The following is an 18,878-nucleotide window of genomic DNA, read 5'->3' on the forward strand; positions in this document are numbered from 1 at the left end:
TTGCTCCAAAATATTCAATACCTTCTATAACTATACTGAAGATTGTATCACTTCCTTGGTAAGATCAATTTCTCATTAAGTTACCTTTCATGGTGCATGCTTCTTGTTCATGCAGGAAAAAAATCATATATGTAAAATCCAAAGATTTATAATAACTTGCCTTGGAAACTGGTATTTTAAAGTCTATAACAATAAAGCGTTGAACAAAAAGTCTGGAGGAGGAAATAGGTTGGAATACAAATCCCCTGGATGTTTAATGTCCCTGGACTTGTCCTGTTTGTATGTACACACTATGCAGTGTTCTCCCCAGCCCCTTTTAGCCAGGTACACTACCCGGCACTTTTCAGTAGTCACCCGCCTAAAATTTCTTCCCACCCAGTTTAAAAAATTTCTGGGTTAAACATTGCTGTGTATTGTCAGTCTTGACTTGGAAGAAAGAGTCATGCCAAATGATATTTCATCTAAGGAACCCTTTTACATAACAAAGTCAAATGATGTATGGCGATTCCTCCAGGTATGCGGATGGGGTGATTATCTGAATAGACAGATGTCTATAGATCAGGTGACCCCTTCAGCAAGATCAACCATAATTTCATATTCTTTTGACAAATGTAGAATTTTAGTAATGTTGTCAAACTACAAGATATTAATTGTCAATACAAGTCACTTGTACTGACTAGATGTGACCATCGCTGTATCCATGCAGGAAAATTATATTGCCATATTATTTAGATGTTTTCTCCATCACATATCCTCTTACCTTTAGTCAATGTACTTTCTGCCTTTGTGATCCATGTTAGTGTGTGCCTATGTAAACGATTCACCTAAACAGCATTCCAGCACCATACTTTTGTAGAAGACAGCACACAAAAAACACACAACAACGGCTAATGTTTAAAAGTAACAATGATTCTTTAATTATCATTGGTGGAGAGCAATCCGTACCAAAAAGTGCAAATGTCTGCAGATGAGAGCAGGAGTTTATACACCTATGTAGCAGCAACAACTGCACCCAGCCCCGCCTCAATGCATATAAATATGTATATATACATTTATAAAAAGTTACACCACCTCTGGAAATGCTCTTTCACCATAATCATTAATGCATTATGACAAAGGTAAGTGAAGTCCATGCCCACAAAATCAGTGAGATGATACTCCGAAAATATACAGTCCCTAGCTCTGTGTTAATAAAAAATAAGAGGAAGGGCACAAGGGTTGGGGAAAGCAAAAGAGTCAGCAACAGAACAATTACATCAGAAATATCATAATTACAAATCAATCTCTGGAAAAATAAATATTTTATTATCAGGAAGCTATTTTCATTTAATGTTCATTAGACACTTGTCACATAAAGGCTTTTAGCTAGTGAGGTCAGAAACAGATTCATCTGGCAGCAACAGTGTTAACTGTGAGGCAAAAGAATGGCGACATGCAGCAGCCTCTGGGATAGTGAGTGGTTGAACATGGAGCTTATACATCATGTATCAAGGTTTGCCTATGTACTGGAGGAAAGATGTGTCTTCACATTAAAGCATATCTAGCAGGGGTCAAGTCATATAAACATGATCATAGCTGCAGAACTCACTTGGTCCTTATTGCTGGACTATATGATCTATTATCATATGGGAGTTTTTTTTCCTTGGATATTACATATAGACCTTATCATCCTATTAGTAGCAGTGATGAGCAGTAATCCACAGCAACCAAAAAATGCCACTCCGCTTTAAAAAAAATAAACCTCATCCATAAGTGACATCTATAGGCTACTATAGTACATAGCTTTCTGTTTCATGAAGTGATATAACTGGAGGATCTTTACTTTTGTGGGTTTCCATTAAGTGATATGTAACATTTGAACCTGTGGCCAGGATATAATCTAATATTTATATATCTAAACAAGCCCCCCAACACTGTAGCCACAAGAACTGTGAGGAAATATTTCTTAAAATTTCAAACAGAGCAACTAAATTTGCAACTCATGTTAGATCCCGGCACTAGGTACCTATTGCTTCCAAACATGTGAAATCTACCTTGCCTTCTCTGGCAGCTGGGAATTAACAAACAGAAGGTATTGTAAGCTGTTGAGAAACAAACTTCAGAGTTTGGTTTTTTCGGATGAAATACTCCCCAGTGCCTCAAGTTAGTTAGACTAGTAAGTAAATGTGGTTTTAAAACTGCAAAGCCTGCATCTTGCTGATAAGATACACTGGTGTTAGACATTACATATATTACATTACTCTTGCTAGTCTGTTCCTGTTTAATTTACCATATTCATAGGTGTTTTACGGTATACTGGTACTAAACACAAGGTGGACCAAGAAGTGTTAAAGAAAAGTCATTGTAGTATACAGAAATGTTCTAAAGATATGGGGCAAATTCTATTGTGCCAGTTATTGCACCTATTATTTGGTCAGCTCTTACTAACAGGCACTGCTCTGGATCAGATATTTGCCTTCAAAGTATATATAGGCACATTCACAGGACATAGTGCTGGTTGCGAGACCTGTTGACATTGACAGAACATTCACTGAAAATACTCACTTCTTACAACCTCACCCATATTAGAATTGTGCTTCCTAGCATTTTAGAATCCTCCAGGACAACTACCACACTGGGATACGAAGCAGTGTTTCTAGTGCTTCCTTTAGGCCAAGAAACAAAGTCTTTCAACATTCTTACATAGTGATAAACTTCTAGGACTGTCATAGATCAATCCAAAAGACAAAATTACGCCCCAGTAGTTTCTTCTACATTTCTAACAGGTCTTTAGACAAAATAATAAATGTGGGTGGGCTCACAGCATCCCCACACCAAGACTTCCCTTATGACTAGAGAACACTAGATGAAAATGTTTTCTCTTAAATCTAATTTATGTCACAATTGATAGACAATGCCAACATTTCAGTTAAGGATCTATCATGCAGGACGACTCAAAGATGTTTACTTTTTGAATTGCCATTGAAAGAGAAAAGACAAACTGATTTGGTTTGACCATGAGCATGTGTAGAGCTCCCAATGTCAGAAAGACCTTCTAAATACCATACTTTTATAGGAGAGAAATAATGCCCACATTGATTTTACAAGCCATTCCAGATAGCAACAGTGACAGCCTTCACACCAATAAGACTCTTGTTCATCTTCTCACAGGTACTTTGTCCACAAATCTGTCTTGGACAGAGTGCTTTAAGCAGGACATTCAGTAAGTAATCCTCTGAGCTATACAGCCAAAAAGGACATCTGGTACAATCCATTGTTTATTTCTTCCGGCTAAATATGGACTTCCTTCCAGGATTTTTTTCACCCATGCTGAGTCCAATAATAAGTCTAGCCTTCTCACCCTCCTCTTGTTGATTCATGTCAGTCTTTGGATCGGTTTTGCCCTTTGTTTCTGCACCTGCAGCAGGTTTTAGCCGTAGCTTCTCCTTAATTACCTGTACAGTAAAGGTAAATAGTCAGCTGACATTCTTAACATATATTAAAACATAAAAATAGTCCACAATTAGGCACCATTGTAATTGTACAACTTATACACATTGATATTAGTAATCAATGCTGATTTTAAATTAAATATACACAATGGTTAGCAGCACTGTAACTAATAATACTCAATTTTAATTTTTAAATGTGAGCATTTACTGTGTAAAAATCTGCTATCATTTTTGTGAAGTTTTTGTACAGCAGGGATAGAATAGAGAGAATAACACAGCATGAGCAGAATAGCAACCTAAGAATAAAATATTATTTGCTTAATCAGCTTTACATGTTTATGTACAGCCCAGATGTCAAGAGCTACCCTTACCTGAGCAACCAGAGCCTTACGACTGTCCCTTTTTACTGCCATGGCAAAATCCAGCCATGTCCAAGTGTTGTTGTGATATTCCAGACAAGGCAACACAAGATTGAGATCTCCCCAGTCCACACTGTTTTTCTCACCCTGTAAGTGTATCATACAAAACAATTTTCAATCATTTTTATATACTGTGATACTATAGGATGCTTTAAAAACAACAGAAAATGCAATATGGGGAAATTTCTGTATAATACTTAACCACCTAGCCGTTAAGCCCGACCTTCGTATGGGCAAAAAATAATGGCTAGGATGGTTAAGCCCGTATTTTTGTCACATCCTTACCTCCATGGTCCCGCTGTGCACATCCAGCATCGTTTTCCTATTCCAGCGTCGCCCTCCGTCCATCGTCGTCCGTCGATCTCCCTCTCCAGCGTCGGGTGCCAGCGGAAGTATTTTTTTTTACATGATTGTGTGTTTCAAACATTTTTTATATTCATAATATCTACTAGAACCCTTGCTCGGACATATTTCTGTAAGTTACAGGTCTACAATTTAAAAAAAAAAATTTCATGAAAAACAGTGGATCACTTTTGGTACAGAAATCTAGACCTCAGTGTAACGCTCAGGTGGTTAAGAAGCAGTAAAGGAAGAGAAGTAGTAAAGGTAATTTAGGAACAGTATAAACCTCAGAGGTAACAGAGTTTTTTTAAATAACATTAGGGATCTGCACTCTGCACACATACCTTATAGCTGACACAGAGAGGCACCTGTGGAATTTTAATGTAGATAAATGAATTGTTCATGGCAGCTCGTTCTTTCATTTTGTCCAGATCATCCACAGGATGCTGTCAAAAGGAAAACATGCATCAGAGGTTGGATCTAAATCTAACAAAAACATGATCTAGTCGAAAGGGCCTTCACTAAAGTGGCCAATATCTGTTCACCCCTGACTTGTCTCCCATTGTCCTGGATAAGGTTTCAGGCTGCCTGTCGACCATCTTATCATGGATGGCTGACAGGTATCTAAAAATCAATCTGGATAAAACAGAGCTCACTTCCTCCCTTACATTCCAGATCTGGCCCACCATTGTCTGCAGTCAATATCTAAATGTGGCCACAAGATGGCAGTTGAATTGCAGCAAGCAACAGAACCAGGAGGGTTTATCAGCAAGTTGGAGAATCTCCTTGATCCCCATAATAACAGGTGTTGCAAACGCTGTTCATTATTGCTCCCTAAGATATCATATTTTTCTCAGTTTCCACAGACTTAAAAGGAACATACTTATAATTCAAGAGCAACAGCACATGCAAGTTTATAGAAATTTATTCTGCAGGCACAGGCAGCACTGCCCTTAATATTTATTGTATGGGATGGAAAAAGTTTAAAGAGTTGACTAAGTAATTAAGGGACTACTGTTAAGCTAAGTGTAGTTTGGTGGTCAATAAAGAGGGGATAAAGTTATGTAATAAGTGAGCATATCCTTCAAGCAAAAACAATGTATTCTACAAGTTTCACATAGTTCCTATTTCATACCTCTGGTGCTTTTCTAAATGATCGTCTGACACCTGTTGTTCGATTTAAACCCTGTCCAACACCTTTTCCTGGACCAAGGGACACTGTGTCTTCTGATGCAATAAGTTGCCTTGGTTTCACTACTGGCATCCCTGAAACAGAAAAAAAACCCAGTAAGCTCCAAACATATTTTTACTAAGTAGAAGGCTTAAGTACATATATAGAACATATAATTTCACCCTGCATTTGTATATGCTGTTAAAATAGTCCTCACCTGTTGTAACTAGTTTTGATTTATCTTCTTCATCGCCAACCTCTTCTTCTTCTACACTGCGGCCTGGGAAGAAAAATCCCATCATCCTGTGAAAGAATTGATGTGTCAGCTGGATGGTGAGAGGCACCACATTTACCTGCAAGCAAAAATACAATTCTGTTACTAAAGAGAATGATGCAGACTACTAAATTTCATTGTGCTAAACCTCTGAGGATACATGATTCCTGGGGCTTAGGAAAGGCAAGCTGGCCCGATACAAAACTAGCATTAATACAAGCCTTATCTTTATGGTCGGATCTGTACAAGGACATTGTGATAGATTGGGGGCCTGTATTGGGATAATAACATTTTGTCCATTTTGGTTTTGCTTGATAAGACTTCAAAAAAAAAATCAGCAGACAGCAAACTTGCTAGCACATATTAAAGTATAAAAGTAACATATTTTACCTCAAAGTGCTCCTTGACTGAAATGCCACCAACAGGTGGCCGAACTTTGCTGTACAGCCGTAGTGCAAGTTGTCTGCCAGACTGAGCAGGGCTCTGTGGTCGCAGAGCCACCTGGAAAAAAAAATCCCACACATTAAAAAGAGAAACATAAACATTACTTTATGTAATCATATACAGATTTGTAAATTATATTTTCATAAACATCAGCTCTAAAGGTCCCTGGTGAGAGAGGAGAGTATGCAGGGTTGCAAAGTACAGAAGGCTGTATGGGTAACACAAAGATAAATAAGGATAGGCTTCACCTTTTGCCACAGTAATAAGAGATGCAAGAACATAAAAGGATGATAAAATTAGACACCTGTTAGAGACCTTTATTTTGCAGTGCAAACTTTAGAAAGGTTTAGAGATCATGGAGCTTATAAACATGTTCTGTGGATGTGTGGTAATTTCAGAAGATAATAAAGCAATGACAGTTTAGAAGCACAAGTACAAGTAGGATAGATGCACAAGTACAAGTAGAATAGAAGCACAAGTACAAGTAGGATAAATGCACAAGTTCCCTTGAAGGCAGCTTACAAATTTTACATTTTTAAAATCTCTTACTTGAAGCCAGTGGATTAAGCACAATAAGTATTAAGCATGCTATACGTCCTCACCTTATAAATTGCATTTGGTAGCAGATTGTTCATGGTGAACCAACCAAGCTCCAAGAGATGCTCAGCAGTATCATCAGACTTATTTACCTAAAAAAACAAAAAAAAACAAAGGCTAATACTAGTTTACACAAGTAGCATTTTACTAAATTGTTCCTAGCCCAGCATCTACTAACAACTGCAATTTAGGAAACTAAACTTTTTATACATGGAAAAAAAAATATTATATACACATACATACATACATACACACAATTATGCAATTAAAATATTGGTAGACTCATATTCTATTTTTGAGCATAAGCAAATGTTTTACTTCTTACAAAACTTAAAGAAAGAAAAGTATGGATTCATTTTTCAATCTCACCTTGCTATACAGGAACCTTTGCAGCTCTAGCTCTGCAATGCCCAGCTGTCCATCTTGTTCAGTAAGACGCCACCGTGCCTGTGCAAAATAGAATTCAGTGCGACGGACCACGCTTACATCCTCTTGTTGTTTGCGTAACTCCATTTTGTTAGCTCTTTGCAGCTGGAAATCTTTGAAGCACCTGAAATATGTTATATGTTATTTACATATATATGTTATTTCATCTGAGATTATATTACTCATCTTAGTAAAGAGATACCTTTTATTATATTGCAAATTTGACAAAGCGCCCAAATTGATAGAATTCCCATTAATACAACTACTGGTTAATCTTTGTAAATAAAATAAAAATGAACAATAAAAGGGCATACATGTGAGCTGACGTTGTGATTGTGGTACATGGTTAGTATATAATTTACAAACACTGTTACTGATGTTTCTCTGCATGGCTAAAATGTGCTATAAAACATGTAAATCTTGCCCTGACTTGCTTTTCAGATTATACCTAATAAGAATGTTCAGTTCTTCACTCTTCTGTTGCAAGTCCATCTTTTCTTGGCAAAGCTGAGACTGAAGCTTCTGGTGTTGTTCATGTAGCAGATCATTCTTGTTCTCATCATGCAGCCGCTACAAAAAGAAACCATTTTATTCTTCCACTAACTGATAAAAGCAGCCTTCGTGCTACTGGTACACATATGCTTTTAGGTGCTGATTAGCAGAATGTATTATTGGTGGAAGAAACTCATTGCACTCAACCTTACAGTCATAATTTTCAATTGCCATGACCAATAAAAGCATTGCTTGCCCTGTCAAAAGTTAGTGATCCATGGTTCGAAATGGAAATATGGCTCCCAAACCCTTTCTGCGAGTTCAGGAGTTAAGGAAAGTCTGGTCACAGCAAAAGTACAATGTATGTTACATTCGGACTTGTGTAAACATATACTCATGTTTTTTTTCCATAATCAAGTTAACATCTGCCACGTCATTACTGTGATATGTGTCCCAGTTAGGAAGAATGCCCTTGCACTTATCAGGACAGGAAGTATTAGGAAATCTCCCAACATAAAACAGAAAAAAAACTTTTTAGTAGGGTATGGAAGGGTTAGAATTTTGACAATGATTTTTTTTGCTGTCTTTGCTTTCCTGTAAAAATGGCATTGTACAATGTCTGTACCATTAGATGCCCTCTAGATAATTTGGGTCACCCACCACCATACTTCACTAATATGTAAGGAAAGCACTGATCACAACTTTGGAACAGCAGGAAGGCAAAGAGGCTGGTGAGAATTTTTTTTATGGGTTTTGAAATGCACCAAATTTATTTACTTCTGCTTGTTTTTATTCCCTATATGATTGTTATTATTGTGTTCCAAGTTAACAGTGATTCAGACCTTCATTATAGAGTACATCTGCTTCTCCAGCTGGCGGATTTGCAGAACATGTTGTCTGACGGATTCCTGCAGGTGCAAGATACTACTGCGCTGCTCCTCTGGATTACTCGAAATCTCCAGCTGAAAACGCACTCTCTGCTTTTTCTCACTGTGCTCCTAAGGTGGTGAGAATGCAAGACAGAATCAAACTGTGATTAATGGCACAATAGATTTGTACATTGTGCTGCAACATTTAGCTAAGTTTATTAAAAAAAAAAAAAAAAAAAGTTTAAAATTCTTTAGTGTATTCCAAAGCTATAAAATGTTAGCACATTTCTTAAATAGTTCACTTGGAACAGGCATTGCCAAATTTTGGTGTACAGTGAAGAAACTCTACACATTATGTTTTTTGGCCACGAGAACAGTGAACATTTTACACACCTTACGTTTTGGCTCCACATGTAGAAGTAAGTTGTTGACTATGTCTAGGATCATGGCATACTGTGCTGGATTAGTGGAGATCTCAAGGTGTTGGTGTTTGAGGGTAAATGTATCTGCAGCAGCTACAAATATATTATAAAAACAATTATTGGTTGCACACAATATATCTACTGTACCACACACTTTATTCCCAAACATGAAAAGACTATCATTTTTGCTACAAAATTAGCAATGACAAAAAAATTTTTTTTTGATGAATATTTTTTTCAAACTTTTATGTCCTACAGCTAGTATGGTATCCCAGAAACCAATAACGCGTAACTTGCCGAAAAACAAAATTGGATGATTAGCAATTAGTACAACTACCTGGTAGAAACTCTGTATTCTAGTTGGGACTACAGAGTCTGCATCAATTTACATGTATTTAACAGAAGATGTAAAAGAAAAATGATCCAATCGCAGACGTGGAAAATTTAATTTCTGGGGTATTAGAATACAAAACATTAAAATGCCAAACCGAATTTAAGTTTTTGACAGATTTAGAAAATTGCAGTAAGAGCAAAAACCAAAAGGTATATTTTAAATAAATGGCTTTAGTATCAATTATAAATGCTTTAGTTTCAGTATCTTTATTATTATAATTTTATTTTTTATTCAGTGAACAGTCATACATACCGGTATTAAACATTAAAACATACAAATCACCAACTGTGTTATCATCTTCTGCATCACAAACATATTATGAACAAACAAGCAGAATGACCAAGCACAGGCAACTTTCAAAGTATTAACAAAAATAACCAAAGAAAGAAATAGAGAAATAGAAAGCAAAATAGAGGAAGAGGGGGGGGAGAGGAGGGAGAGGAGCACGTCAGTATCTTTATTGATAAGGTGGTTTTCTATTAAAGGAACAAATAAAGAAAGATCTTTCACCTGCTTCTTGTGGAGGTGGAAGGCATTATATTATGTTGTTTCTCCTTATGATTTACATACATTTGGCTATAGAAACATAGAGCCATCCCTACAATGTGTGTATGTATAAGAGGTAACATGCTCCTATTTATGTTATTTTGATATTATTAGTTTGCACTTCTGTAAATTACATCTACTTGTTAAATAAAAAAAAAACAATTTTGCAAAGCTAGAAAGACGACAGCCTTGTAACTATGTTCCACTACAATTATTACACACCTGTTTTTCCAAAGTATTGAAATGCAGTTCCTTGCATTTACATGGAAAATATAAAACTTACCTTCTTGTCCTTTAAGCAAGTCTTCCTTCTCTGGGTGTAAAGGTGTTGGAGGTGGTTTGATCTGCATAGCCAGCTCTGGGTCAATATCATGACTATAGCTGATGTAATACATATGGCAATTACAACGTGAGATTATTCTCTGGACTTGCTGGTTTTGCTGAGCCTCTGCAGACTGACTGTCTGTAAAATCAATCAACGATTAGAATAAATTTGTTTTAAAATAGTAGTATTTCATTTTACTACAAATTTTTGCAAACTAGTAATAAAGGTCTGACCTGTAGTTGTGTTAACCATGCCTCCAACAGCCTGACCACTCTCCATCAACTCCTGCACAGTGTCCAGGTTCCTTTGACGATGTTCCTCAATATTTTTCACCTGAAGGGCACAAACACACATATATAAATATGCATATTCTACTGACCGCTAAAAGAAATAACAAGACTTGCAATGTAGACAAGGCACATGTTGATATGATATAATATATATGGTTAAATGTATCAATCAAAAACAGGCTAATTTGTACAGTATGTTGGCACTATGGGAGTAGTTTACTTAACTACTTGAAGCAGAGATGTATGGTAAATATAAATTAATTTAAAGCTCACATGTAAAAAGATATCTAGAATACAGACTAACCTCCAGCCAGCGCTGGCCATCTTCTCCCTCACTTGGATTACTCTCAGTAGTGGCAAAGTACTGCATGCTGTCAAGCTGGCAGGTCCAAGAAGTTTTCTGCTTTAGTGTATCCCCATACCAGGATGGGTGATGCTGACATTGAAAGAGTTGGGCTTTTGCTGCAGACACAATTACACAGCCTTCTGTCTCAGCTCCTCGAAGCACCATCTGCAGAAATATAAGGGTGATATGTGTATAAAAGGAAACAAAGTATGATTTCCTAAAGGGGCGTAAATCCTGGAATATTGTTAGAATTCATAGAATATGAAGAATATTAGAATATTGTTAGAATTCAAAACATTTTATAGCTGTGAGGTCAGTACAGACAATTCAAGTTATATAACCTCTCCAAAGAAAACTTGGTGATTGCTAACTGGCTTTCCAATGTACTCAGCACTATTAGATGGGGCTGAAAGAGTTTTTATTGGAACCAAACTATCTGCATGGCCTTTTTGGTATCAAACCTTAATGTATTTAACTGAAAGTACTGCAAAAAATTGTGATTTAAAATTTAAAATGTAAGATGATGCTATTTTTTAGTTATAGGTGGAAGTTTATTTTTAACTCCAACCACAGGGACTCCACTCTATACTGCTGGTGGCCAAGCATAGAAGTAAGAAAACGAAAGGAGAAACATATGTAGCTAGGGAGAGTGGCAATTAAATAGACATATTGCTTTGCCAGGACAAAACACAAGGTGATTTAATGCTGAATGACTCTGCACTTTTTTGCTTCTTGACCTGTTTAAAGCTTCTATAAATGATGACTTCAGTTATACACAGTTACCTGACAATTCACCAGCTCAATTAGCCAGTTGTGATTATAGATGTCCGTGTCTTGACAGGCAGCTTTTCCACACAGTTGTTCACTCACACCAGAATCTTCTTCAGTAAAAACCACAAATTTATCAGTTTCTTCAATCAACTTCTGCAGCATGTCTGCTCCTAGAAAAAGATAAGTAGACATACAAAATAAACATATATGAAGCAAGTGAGGCAATTCCTACATGGAAGCCAATACTTATATGTGTACACCGAGTATCACAATTGTCTGCAGTGACTGTGCGGTGGGCACAAACAGACCACACAGTACAGTTGCCAATGGGGCTAGATGATGCAAACACAGTGATAGCCAATTTTAGGGGAGGGGGGCGCTAGGGAGCTTAAATACTTACCAACATTTTGTACACCATGACATTTCATTCTATAAATATTATATACACCCTTGGAGAATCCAGCAGGAAGCACATATTCTATAGCAAAGCATAATGCAATATGCTACAGCTCTGTCAGGGCAGGTTAATAGACTGAAACTAATGTTGCCAGACTAAGATATTTTCTCTATTGTTAATGAAAGAGAGAAGCCAAATGACTGAATCTGATGCCATTTCCACAAAAATGTGGCTATCACTTTTGGAATTACTTACCATTCTTTTATGTGACTGAAGAAACAGCACACATATTTTGCTGTAGTTGGCAAGCAAACCAATAGAACAAAAGACAAAAAGTAGTCATCCTATGTGAAGTTATTTACAACTGCCCAGAGAAAATAAGTTTTGGGCCAAATATTTATTTGAAAATTGTGAATGTCAATACACTATAACACTATAACAATGTCAATAACACTTCATGAAAGACAACATAGTATCTCCTACCTCCTGATGGGGATCTCTCACTTCTTCCAGTAACTACAGGTGGCGAAAATTGCTTTGGAGGAGGAAAGTTGCGTGAGGAGCTGCGTTTCAACTTCTTAGCCTGCAGTGTGTCAATTTTGAGCCCTTTCAAAGCCTCTGTGGAGAGATTGCGCTTCAGCACTGCTGCTTTCTTGTAGCCATCATAAAGACCAAATGCTATGTCTCTGTTAAGAGTTGTCCAAGAAGCCCTGAGGTCAACCAGATGCAGTCGGTGGGTGTAAATAGCATTCTCTTCACCGGTCGGAGACAGTTCCTATGAATTAACAGTTAGCAAAGCGGTGAAAGGTAAAAAATTAGAATGTTCTCCATAGAAGTACAAAGTAAAAGTAGCCCACCCCTACAATTTGGGGACACCATGGAAGGCTCCTTCCACTTGGACACATCTTTGCTGTATATTCCCCCTGCCTTTTTCATTAGATATACTATATCTTTGTGCAATTTCTTGGACTATATATAGATAGATATATAGATATATACATACACACGTTTTACAGCTGCTACACTGCTATTATCCTGTGGTGGTTTTGAGATCCCATCAAATACGGCACAAGACTATGATACATCTCTAAAAAACTTTGGTAGCTTTTTGATTGTCCTTTTTGGATTGAGTCTTCTTTCTACCGTGGCGTTTCCTCCACCCCTTGTGCTGATTCCCACGCCAGGCTAAGTTATACCAATTTGTTGAACTTGGATTTCTACCAAACCTATTGCCAAACTAAATCCCTAAGGAAGCAGATTAAATCTGCGAAACGCGTCGGACCTGGACAGCATATCAATCATCTGTATTTACCAAGGTCACATTGGTATATTTAGCACTATGTTTTTAATCTGAGTCTGCTACTTCATTTGGTACTTAGTTACATGGAGGTATTAGAGACCTTTTAATATGTGTTGAAGTTTTTATATTTTGTAACAATAAAGTCTTTGTTTTTATATATCAATAATTTTGCATATACTGCTTTAAAAGTCTCATTTACAAATATTGATTTTTTGCTTTAATTACAGATGATGGCAGTTTGTCAAAATGATGTGAGATTCGGCAATTGGTGAACTTTTTTCATAAAAATACACTAAAAACAGTATTAGTAAAAACAGTAAGGTTCTGTGTCAGAGATTTGATATCCATTTAAGACACATCTGGAGTTCACCAACATGTACATTGGACTTACAGTTTATCTATATCTGACTTGCCTCAAGCATTTGCATTCCCATTGACTAGTATGGGAATGCAAATCCACTTTGAACAAAGCCTGTCAACACAAGCAAAAACAAAAAGTAATTTCTGACCTTCATTAAACACACATAAAAAGTCTTTTTAAAAGTATTACTTACATAAAAAAGCCAACTAGCTTTTTACAATGTACAGCAATATGAGCAGCTGAAAATGTACAATATTGTACAAGTAAACTTAAAAAAAATAGTAAATAATTAAAAATTGTAAACAGACAGGCTATTTATTGCAAAAGAGGCTTGGTATGTCGACATCTCTGCAAAAACACAAACTTACCTGCCTGTTTGCAATCATCTGTAGAATTTACAATGAGCTTTTTATGTACCAGTATGAATGAACTTTTATGCACATGCATGGAAGTTACGTAATTTCACTGTGGCCAATCAAGATGGCCAAAGATGTTGGTGGCACAAAGAAAGAGAGGGGAGGCAAGTTTATCCCTACAATAATGAAGACAGAAGTATGTTTTTTAATGTTGTGCTAGTAGTTCATACCTGTCTGTCATAGCTCAGTGATGAAAGACTAAGTAGATGAGTTTTCTGTACCAGGTTGTCAAGTTGGTGATCTGCATTCTCATCACAGGCTGAGGCCATGAGATGTACAGTGACAAGGCTGAGTTTGCTGGTCATTTGTGGCACACTCCACTCTGAGATAAGACGACGCATCACTGTACCAGCTAAGAGGATAAGGATTTAAAACCAGTAAATATAATAACACAGATAAATTGTCAGCGGATATAGAGGACACTTTGAAAAGGCTACAACAAAACAAAATAAAGATGTAGATGAAGTTTACAGTAATCTAAACTAATTTACCCAAACAGATGATCACTTGAACAGCTAATGTGTAATTAATGGCATCTATGAAGTGAAACAATACACAAACATCAAGCACAAAGCAATACATACATTTTGTTTGGATTTGATGTCCACATTCGTCAGAACCAGCGAAAAGAGAAACATATTCATACAAATTAATATTTAATTCCATACTCAACATTTTAAATTTGATAGGAAATGGTATGAACGGCTACTTCCTATACTCTATGGCTAAAACAGATTTAAAAAAAAAAAAAAACAGATAGGAAACTTATGTCCTATTCAAAATGTTCTGTAAATTAAAGAGAACATTTTAAATAAACAGCAGTCAAACAGATTTCAGTTAATGAAAATCAGATGCCCAACAGCTAAATTCCTATTGTTTGCTGTTTGTAACTGCACATTGTCCTTTTGCTTACTAAATAAGTCTATAGACTTTAGAAGGTGGCTAGACATTCAACCTGATTGATCAAAGCTCTCTGGAGAATATATCATGCATGAAGCTGGGTGATCCAGCAAACCAGTCCAGGATTGAAAACTTTTGCCAAATAATAGCAAATTATTTAGGGAAATCCATTCCAGGTTTGCTGGACCACCCAAGTTCTCCCATTAAATCTATCTTCTCCAGTCTTGGAGAGCTTAAATAAATCAGACCCAATGATCAACTTCAAGTGTAAAAAGAAGTAATGTTTGCATGTATTTATATAGAAGTGATGGGAGAAAGCCTTTTACTAGGCAAGAGTGTAAATTGCACTGTACATTTTATACTACAGGCACAACCACTAGGCACAGTCCAGAAGTTGTGACTGCTTGTTGTGACTGCAATTGCAAAAAAAAAAAAAAAAAACATTGTCATATACCTATACTGCAAAGGGGTAATCAGTCAAACAATCTGTTGCCATTTGGCAAAATTACTAAATACCATTACCTATTTTATTCTCTATGGTGCAATTTTTTAAATTTCCTTTACGTAGATATTTTTGGGTACACACACACAGAACAGATACCGTCATACAAGATTTGCTTGTTTAGGTTATGGTGCATGCACTGTGTCCTTCTGTGTTTAAGTTGGCATTACCATGAGCCCATCTACAATATTCACAAACCACAATGGGCACGAATGTATAAGTCTGTGCTGAAAGAAATATGTCTTTGAGGATCTCTGTCACTTTACAATAAGTTTTACCTTGTGGGATTAGTCTCTGTACTCCACGGGTGAAGATTTCGCCTTGACTACATTCCACCTGAATCCCTCTTTGCTGGGCAAAAGAGGCCCAGTAGTGGATCTGGAAAAGAAGAAAAACATAAAGCTTTGCACATTCTCATTCACAGCTATTTAAAGGCAATGTGTGTGGGGGTTTCTCTAACCTGTAGCTGAGGAAACAAGGCAGTGTATGAAAGTTGCTTATAGTGCTGTCCCAGCTTCTTCTTTCCCGGTTTCAAGTTATTAAAAAGCTTCCCTCGGCAGATAGGGCGAGTCACACTGCTCCACGTTGCCCAGAAATTCTGCATCCAGCGCAATGTGCTGCTGTATACCAAAATGCGAGGCTGGCAAACATCTAGACAAAGGGGGACACATATTTATCATGTGTATGGTTTGTTATGTCAAAGTACTAAAAAATTAAAAAAAAAAAGAAAAAAAGAGGTACCAAACCTAGGTGGTTTGTATCCAAGCAGGGTTTAGTTTAGCAAGCCTTTTACATACGTTGTATTATTTAAAATAAATGTAAACTGCAGCATCTATCACATTTAGGGTGAAGCAAAAAAGGGTAAAATCAAGACACAGTGAGAACAGAGACCTTTAAAGTGAATCTAACCAATCTAGTGTGCCTCTTAAGATGAGATACTGCTGGGTAATCAGTGGGGGAAAACCACATCTTAAGCAAATTCCCCTGATAACAATAACAAGGCTAATAGGCTAGAAGGAAGAAGTAAAACTACTTGTAATGCTGATTCTAACCTCTAACAGGTTCTAAGCAACCCTGGACCAAATACAGCACTGGTGGAAGCAACTATCTAATGTTACTACCTTAGTCATACACAAAATCAACAGTGCAAATTTAAGCGGGAGCCAGGTAACCACTAATATATCTTTGGTTTATGGGAGTCATTTGAGCATACAGTAGATCCTGATGGAAGCATACTATAATATCAAAACCCCAGTTTTTCAAAGTGTACAATAACAAATTCATATGACAAAATAATAAAACATATGAATATCAAATGAAATATGAAGCAAGTTAGAAACCATTTAGAATATTCTGACCTGTAAAAATCTCACACAAAAATAAGGGCATATATATTACTTACCAGCATGCGACTGAGACAGGTCCATCTTAATGGAAAGGTTGAGGTTCTCGGAGCGGAAGGCACGGTAAGAGTCATGGGGCTGGATAGAAGATAACTCTGTGAGATAGTCAGGGGAACGAAGTGCTACATTATGATGATCATGGGGGTTCCCATGGCACAACCACTGCAGGTCAAAGATCATAACGAGATCAGGCAGGTGAAGGAAACAGCAGTCATCGTACCTGTAGAGCATTTGATAAATATTACAAACAGTAATTTGAGCTAATATTATTTTACAGCTTCATTCTTTTCTCATATACAGCTACAGGCATATAATCATGTGTGGAATATTAATATATTTGACCACATTCTTTATAGCAAAATAAAATAAATAAAAGTTTTCAATAGAGACTAGTCCACACCAACAACCAATCCTTAGGTCAAAACAAATCTAAACCCAAAAATAATGCATTGCAGCTGCAAAATCCTTATATGTGAGGTTTTCCTTGGATTCGATTTTTGAGTTTTTTTTCCCTTTTTTTTGGTGATCCAAACAATGATACTCCCTGTCCTTGGGTAACAACATCCACTAACTGAACTGTATCTATGCATAAGCAGCAAGGTCTTCTTTAGGGAGCAGAGGTGTCTTAAGCAGGTCCAGCTCCAATACAGGCAATTCAGACTAAAATCTTAAGGTGGACATTGGATGTTGCTATTGGGTTTCCAGCCTTATCAAGTGAAGTATCTTTTGCGTGAGTAGTGCTTTTGGATGGTTGGGTAATTCTATTCTATCCCGTTGATATCTGATTTCTGCCTGACTGAACTGAGACCCGCCCGGCAGCTGCTCTCCTTTTGATCCTTGCTGCCAAGTTTCTAAGGGAAGTCCATGGGGTTATCATTTTTGAAATCTCTCAAGTCTCCTCCTGAAGAAGCAGGAGAGTAGGAAGAGTAGACACTTCTCTCATTTATGAGTGTCAGGTTTGCCGCACCCCACTCACTTCTGGAAGTGAGTTATGTTATAGCAATGAGAGGAGACAATAGATTGTCAAGAAAGCAAAAGGGGGTGTTTTGGTTGGCAATTATAATTTTATATATTCACATATGAACAGATAGTATCAGGATAACAAGTTTCAAATCATGCAAAAGTGCCAGTACAGTACAAAATATTTTAGGTCACTTCCTGATTTTGCCATCAGGAAATATTTGACCAATAAATTCTATACAGAGGTATTCTCCATATGAGGTGGCTAGCTTCACATCACCATTAGCCAGGATCAGTACTGCTGCTGCTATACTAATAGGCAAACATTTTATTCCTACCCTCAGGCTCCTTCCTATCCAGAGATACTGGTTTGGAACCTTCTATTGCTGACTACAACATCTAAGAAAACCTGGCTAAAACTTTTGGGACAAGTACAGTACAGAACCAAATTCCTATACTTTGGACTTTTCATATGCATCTAACTCATAGTTTAAATAATGTAATCACTCTCCGTATTACCCTTAAAGAGGCAATAAGGCAAAACGCGTCGGGTTATCAGGCGTTACACGGCTACTGCTGCATCCGACATTGGCTATGGTGATGTTAACCTAGCCACCTCATATAGAGAATACCTCTGTATAGAATATATTGGTCAAATATATCCTCACTGCAAAATCAGGAAGTGACCAAAAATATTGTGTACTGTACTGGCACTTTTTCATGATTTGACTGGTTATCCTGATACTATCTGTTCTTTGTACATATATGAATTTGCAAAAACTATAATTGCCAACCAAAACAGCCCAATGGCTTTCTTGACAATTTATTTTCTTCGCTCCTTGCTTTTCTATTCCTGAAAAAGTGAAACACGTTGAGAAGATTATGGAAAGACTTGATAATATAGAGAGATTAATGAATGTTGTTGTTTAAATGTTTTATTGGATATACATTTATTTATAATAAAATGTTATGGATTAAAAATGGTTTAAATCTTACTATATGGTAACATTTTTTGGCCCCTAAAGTCCTGACTGTCAAAATAAATAAAATTAACATATATGTTTTTTGGGGATGAGGTAT

At 36.8% G+C, this 18,878-nt stretch overlaps 1 protein-coding gene across 2 annotated transcripts in view; it reads right to left on the reverse strand.

The window, feature by feature from the left end:
- Window positions 1-888: 888 nt before the first annotated feature.
- Window positions 889-18,878, reverse strand: part of BLTP2 (bridge-like lipid transfer protein family member 2) — a 44,698-nt gene continuing 26,708 nt past the window's right edge. Inside the window, exons 20-39 of one of the 2 annotated variants that reach the window (XM_072430185.1) lie at window positions 16,838-17,058; window positions 15,896-16,086; window positions 15,714-15,813; window positions 14,204-14,376; window positions 12,440-12,731; window positions 11,572-11,729; window positions 10,747-10,953; window positions 10,386-10,485; window positions 10,111-10,290; window positions 8,859-8,980; window positions 8,439-8,594; window positions 7,553-7,674; window positions 7,048-7,228; window positions 6,684-6,770; window positions 6,028-6,138; window positions 5,581-5,716; window positions 5,328-5,458; window positions 4,537-4,638; window positions 3,803-3,937; window positions 889-3,434 (exon numbers count right to left, since the gene is read on the reverse strand). In XM_072430185.1, coding sequence (XP_072286286.1) covers window positions 3,258-3,434; window positions 3,803-3,937; window positions 4,537-4,638; window positions 5,328-5,458; window positions 5,581-5,716; window positions 6,028-6,138; window positions 6,684-6,770; window positions 7,048-7,228; window positions 7,553-7,674; window positions 8,439-8,594; window positions 8,859-8,980; window positions 10,111-10,290; window positions 10,386-10,485; window positions 10,747-10,953; window positions 11,572-11,729; window positions 12,440-12,731; window positions 14,204-14,376; window positions 15,714-15,813; window positions 15,896-16,086; window positions 16,838-17,058 — 3,082 coding nt within the window. In that variant the 3' untranslated portion in view covers window positions 889-3,257. Of the gene's footprint in view, window positions 3,435-3,802; window positions 3,938-4,536; window positions 4,639-5,327; window positions 5,459-5,580; window positions 5,717-6,027; window positions 6,139-6,683; window positions 6,771-7,047; window positions 7,229-7,552; window positions 7,675-8,438; window positions 8,595-8,858; window positions 8,981-10,110; window positions 10,291-10,385; window positions 10,486-10,746; window positions 10,954-11,571; window positions 11,730-12,439; window positions 12,732-14,203; window positions 14,386-15,713; window positions 15,814-15,895; window positions 16,087-16,837; window positions 17,059-18,878 lie in introns of both variants that reach the window. The other variant, XM_072430181.1, reaches the window with a different exon arrangement.

Source organism: Pyxicephalus adspersus, chromosome 1 (genome assembly GCF_032062135.1).
Source record: "Pyxicephalus adspersus chromosome 1, UCB_Pads_2.0, whole genome shotgun sequence".
Classification (NCBI taxonomy): domain Eukaryota; kingdom Metazoa; phylum Chordata; class Amphibia; order Anura; family Pyxicephalidae; genus Pyxicephalus; species Pyxicephalus adspersus.